The sequence below is a fragment of the Talpa occidentalis genome, unplaced genomic scaffold, assembly GCF_014898055.3.
Source record: "Talpa occidentalis isolate TD23 unplaced genomic scaffold, MPIMG_talOcc4v2.1 talOcc4.2858, whole genome shotgun sequence".
Taxonomy (NCBI): Eukaryota; Metazoa; Chordata; class Mammalia; order Eulipotyphla; family Talpidae; genus Talpa; species Talpa occidentalis.
Window position 1 is genome coordinate 642 of NW_023603027.1, and position 4,781 is coordinate 5,422.

Here is a 4,781-nt window from a genome sequence, read left to right on the forward strand (position 1 = left end):
TCCCCATCCTTGGGCCTAGGGGGAAGACAAGACAAGCCTGGGCAGGGAAGGACCCGGTTCAGTTATATTCAGTTTTTATACTGAAAATGAGTCTTAGAAATCCAAATAGATTCTGTCCATCCCCATGCCCAAACCCCTGGGTCCTCCATATCAGAAACTATGGCTACTGTTATGGTTATTTGCAGGTAGAATCAAAGGGAGCAAAGGATTTCTGAGTGTAAAAGCTGAGGGCTGAGGATGCAGATGGCCAGATGCTAAACTACAGGAAGCAACTAGGTCTTAAGTGGCACAAAAAAAAAAAAAAAAAAAGATGGACCAGCAGTAAACACTAGTCCACAGCACTGCTGCCTGATGTTTATAATTCTAACCGATGCAGGGCAGAGCCATGAAAAGATTTTTCAACTTCAAAATTATAGAGTGAATCCAAGAGTCGGGACCAGGGTCTGCTACAGATCTAGTTGGCCTTTTGGCTTCCTCTAGTGTGTAGTATGAGTAGCCAGTCCCCAGATGTCTCACTAGCTGTATGGAGAAAACCTTGGTTTCTCAGTTGTTTTCTCTTTCTGAGCTGTGGTTAAAAAAAAAAAAAAGTAAGAAATGCATAGGTGGAAAAAAGAAGGAAGAGAAGATTAGGAAGAAGACAGAAAAGGAAGGGCAAGTATGGAGAAATGGAGTTGTGAGGTCAAGTCAACATAGGTCACAGACCAGAAATACCTTTCCCCTGTACCCCCACCGCAGCAATCTGGTCAGGAGGGAGGAAAAGATAGGGGGAGTTGACAAAGGTACCTACATTCTATGTGAGTCCAGTCCCCACCCTCGCCTGGAGTCACAGCATGATGACAATGAGCACACGTCCACACAAACCAGCCTGCCAATCAGCCTGTTAGCCAAAGAGTTCCTGGAAGGCTGGGAAAGATAGGTGCGTGTCTCATGCACTGGTGGGGGACCTTAGTCCACAGGCAGTTCTTGAGGTTCTTGTTGACAAGGAAGCCTCTCGTTGACGAGGATCCAACAGCAACTAGACAAAAGTCAAAGGCCTGATAGAGATGAGGCTTGGTACAGACTTTAATGAAGATTCACCAACCAGCAGAAGGGCCCAGAGGCAGGCAGAGACACATGATGGTATCAAACACATGGCATTGTTTCTGCTTCTCACCATTAACCTCATTCATGCCAAGCAGTCCAGTGTCATTCTCCTGCATGTCCAGCAGCATGGGTAGCATTGGCCCTAGTCAAAGACAGAGTTCCAACAGGTGCCATCTCAGCTGGTGACTCCAGAGCCATGGAAAAATCAGTTTTGGCATGTGCACTGGCCTCATTTTGCAGTGTCGATAGAAAAGCTTGCAATAGATGGCATGCGTGGCCAGCAGGAACACAAAGTCCAGGCAAGGCACCGGCCCTGAATAGAGCTTGACGGTGCATTGGTCCTCTTGGAGAATGACTCTCCAGCATTCATGTTAAAGACAAGTAGGAAAGGCCAGAGCCACAAACAGAGTCCAGGCAACGCTGATAGTCAACACACATCTGAAGCATGTGTGCTTAACATATGAACAGTGGGAGTGAGAGCACATAACATGTGGCGCTAATGTAAAAAAAGCAAAAGGCCATGGGAAGGCAAAAGAACATGATCAGAAATGCCATATTCTTGTAACTGAAGGCGAAGGGGATAGAGTGCACAGAGGCCAACATGAAGAGAAGGCAGACAGCCAAACACATGTGGTCAGCCAGGCACGGGGCTCAGCAGGAGGTAGAAGAGAAACTTGTGCAGCATCAGTTGGACTGATTTACCCCGGGCTCAGGGGTCTCCGTTGGCTGCCTTGCTGGATCTTGTCTGCTTTCCTTTCCTTTTTCTGCACGGGCTCCTTCACTCATAAGGTAGTATTGCAGAGGATTGGGCCACAGTTCCTCATTAATTATCTCCACAATCTTGTCAGACTCAATGGAACTGTGGTTTGAAAACCACCCAAAGAAGCTACGGCTGTTGTCTGGGTTCCCCTGGCTTAGGGACTGGAGATCATGCCCTGGGAGCCACTGGATTGGAGTAGAGCGCGACACGACCTGGCCGGAAGGGCCGCACCCATACTCCTTTATAAGCACCTTATTTTGGAAATAGGGGTTGCGCCCAAAGTAGAACTTGATTTTGTAGCCTAATCTGGCGAGGCCAAGCTCTTCCACCTCCAAGCTGTTTAAGTAGCTGAGTACCTCTTTATCTTGGTTGTTTAGAAAGGACGCCAGCTGGGGGTGGTTTTGAAAAGCTTGCCCCCAGAAGCCTGGAATATTCTGGATGAGGAGGTTTCTGCGCTCTAGGTGGTGCAGTCGCAACTGGCCAAACTTGCGCGAGAGCCGAAGGTAGGCCCTGTCCGCTTGGGCGTTCATGGTCTCCAGCTTCAGCTGGACGGTCTCCAGCGTATCCATGCTCCCATCTGTGGCCAGGGGCGCTGACCCTGCATCCTTCTCCACTTTCTTTTCTCTGCCGCTTGGCCGGAGGCACACTCCGCGGATGTCCCTTTCTTCAGCTTCCCACCAGCTATCGCCTGAGGGCCCCTCCCCACCGCGCTACAAGCTTCTGGGGCCTTCTTCCCCACAGGGCCACGCCGATTTCCCACGCGGGGGACATTTTTAGGCCTTCCCACGGTCCCCACAGTTCCCACGAAGACAGTGTCTGTTGCCAGGCGCTCCGAGAGCGACGGGACCTTCCCCAGGCCGGGTCTGGTCGCGGCCTGCCCGCGGTCCCCCACAGCGCGGGCGCGGAGCGCGAGGCCACAGTCCAGCGGGAGCCGGCAGGCGCCCTCCTCCCCGGGGGGCCGGCGGGGCGGCGCGGGCGCAGAGGTTTCCTGGCCACCCCAACCCGCGCCAGCCTGCACCTGTACCGCCTGGGCTTCCTCCCCGAGCCTCTGGCACTGTGGAGGGTCCGGCTCGCGCGGGGCGTCGTCAGGAGCGGGGCGGACTCGGGCCTTGGCGCGGCCTTTGCCCCGGCTTTTGGCGCGGGACGACTTCCGACCCCGACTTCGGCCGCTCATGGTGGCTGCAGACGCGGCTTCAAAACCACGCTCCGACCCTGCGGCTCCTGGCGCCCGCTCGCGGTGGCGACCGAGTGGGCTTCTCCATGGCAACCGCCGACGTCACGCCCGCACGACTGTACCCTCGCGCGAGCACGGGCTGCGCCCAGTGATTGGCTCCGCCGCCGCAGCTGCGCACCAGGAGAACCCCCCCCCGACCCCTCCCCCGCTCCCGCGCGACCCCCCGGCCTCCATTTCGCTCTGACGCCCTCACGCTCTCGCGCGGGAATCCGCTTCCCCTAATGTCCGTCCATTGCCCTCAGCGGTGCCCTCGCGGGCGCGTAGAACACGTCAGTGCGCGGCCGGCCCTCTCGTCGGCCTCCCCGCCCCGCCCCCATCACGCTCTCTGAGCACCTGAGGTTCCTTCAGTTTCCTCTTGACATCACTTGATGGAACTGCTGTGGTCCTCTCTCTCTCTCTCTCTCTCTCAAGTCTTTGAAAGTTTTTGCAGAGGGGTTTGTCCTGGTACCATAACTTGAGGGAATGGAAAGGTGGGTGCCATCATGCCAGGGACGCAGCGATTTGTACGTGGAGGGATGCAGACGTAGTTAGAAAAATACTCGCACCTGGTATTTTGTGACTTATCGTGTACCCGGCACTTTACTAAGTGCTCTAGATGTTACTAGATGTTATCTCCATGTAGACGGGAGCTGCTGTTCAATTCTCATCTGACAGATGAGGAAACTGACTCAGAGATGCCAGGAAACAGTTCTAAGATCACACAGGTGATGGACGCACAATTCCAACAGTAGCCTAACTGGTAATCGCCGCCTGTCCAGTGGCTAGTTCTGCCAGGCCGGCTCAGCTGAGAGGTACTAGGCTAACTCTTCAGGAAGCCAGCCTTGCCTTTAAACAGGCATCAGAATAGCACCTTTTCTGCTTGGAAGTATCACCCTAGTTCTCTGGCTGCCTCAGAGCTGGGCTGTCACTAGGGGTAAGACTATGAGTGAAGGCCACTATTCGGAGTTTCTGTAACCAAGGTAAGACACGAATGTGATCACAGGGTTTAATTATCATTGAAGGAGAAGAGCAGAGTTTCTCACGTTGGGGATCAGAAGCAGAGGTTCCATATAGCAGTGAGGAGGCTCTAGAAACTTCTTAGACCCTGCATAGAAACAGCCTAACACCCAATTTGGTGTTTCCAGAGTTGCCTTGGATCATAATGTTACTAGCCAGATGAGAGTCATGAAATAGGCCAGTGGGGAAGCTAGGACCAATGTAAAGGTATGAACAAAAAAACTTTTGCTCTTGTCCTTTTAGCTCGAAGGGAACAAGAAGGCTCTTGTGATCAGCTAATGGAGAGGTAAGCCCAGAAGCTCCTGGGAGCTCAATACCTCTTTATTGTCTTTATTCAGTGTGTGTGGTTATGGACCAACAGTCTGGCATCATATAAAAGCTTGCCAAACAGTGCAAAATTTAGGGCCCACCCCAGACCTAGTAAATCAGAATTTGAATTTTAACAAGCGCCCAGGTGATTTGTATTCACATGAATGAATGTTCAAGTATAGGAGACAGGAAAAAGGAGTTAATATAGGTGTCTTTTTAAGCCAGGCATTGGCTTAATGTGACTGCTTTCTCAAGGGCTCAATGATAGCCTGCAAGACTCCATGATCTGGGATGTAGTTTCCTCCCCACCGTTACCCAACTTACTTCTCTGAACTCATCTTCTCTCTCCCACCTACTTCCAACTGTGTACTGGCATTCTTTCCTTCGTGTCTTTGCACT

The 4,781-nt window shown here is 52.5% G+C and overlaps 1 protein-coding gene across 1 annotated transcript; it reads right to left on the reverse strand.

Moving 5' to 3' along the window:
• Nucleotides 1-1,229: 1,229 nt before the first annotated feature.
• On the reverse strand, nt 1,230-3,108 carry LOC119254075 (testis-specific Y-encoded-like protein 5). The gene is given in 2 exon segments (XM_037521244.2): nt 1,230-2,480; nt 2,483-3,108. Coding segments are annotated over 2 exon segments (1,248 nt in total). The 5' UTR covers nt 3,018-3,108; the 3' UTR covers nt 1,230-1,767.
• Nucleotides 3,109-4,781: the final 1,673 nt, after the last annotated feature.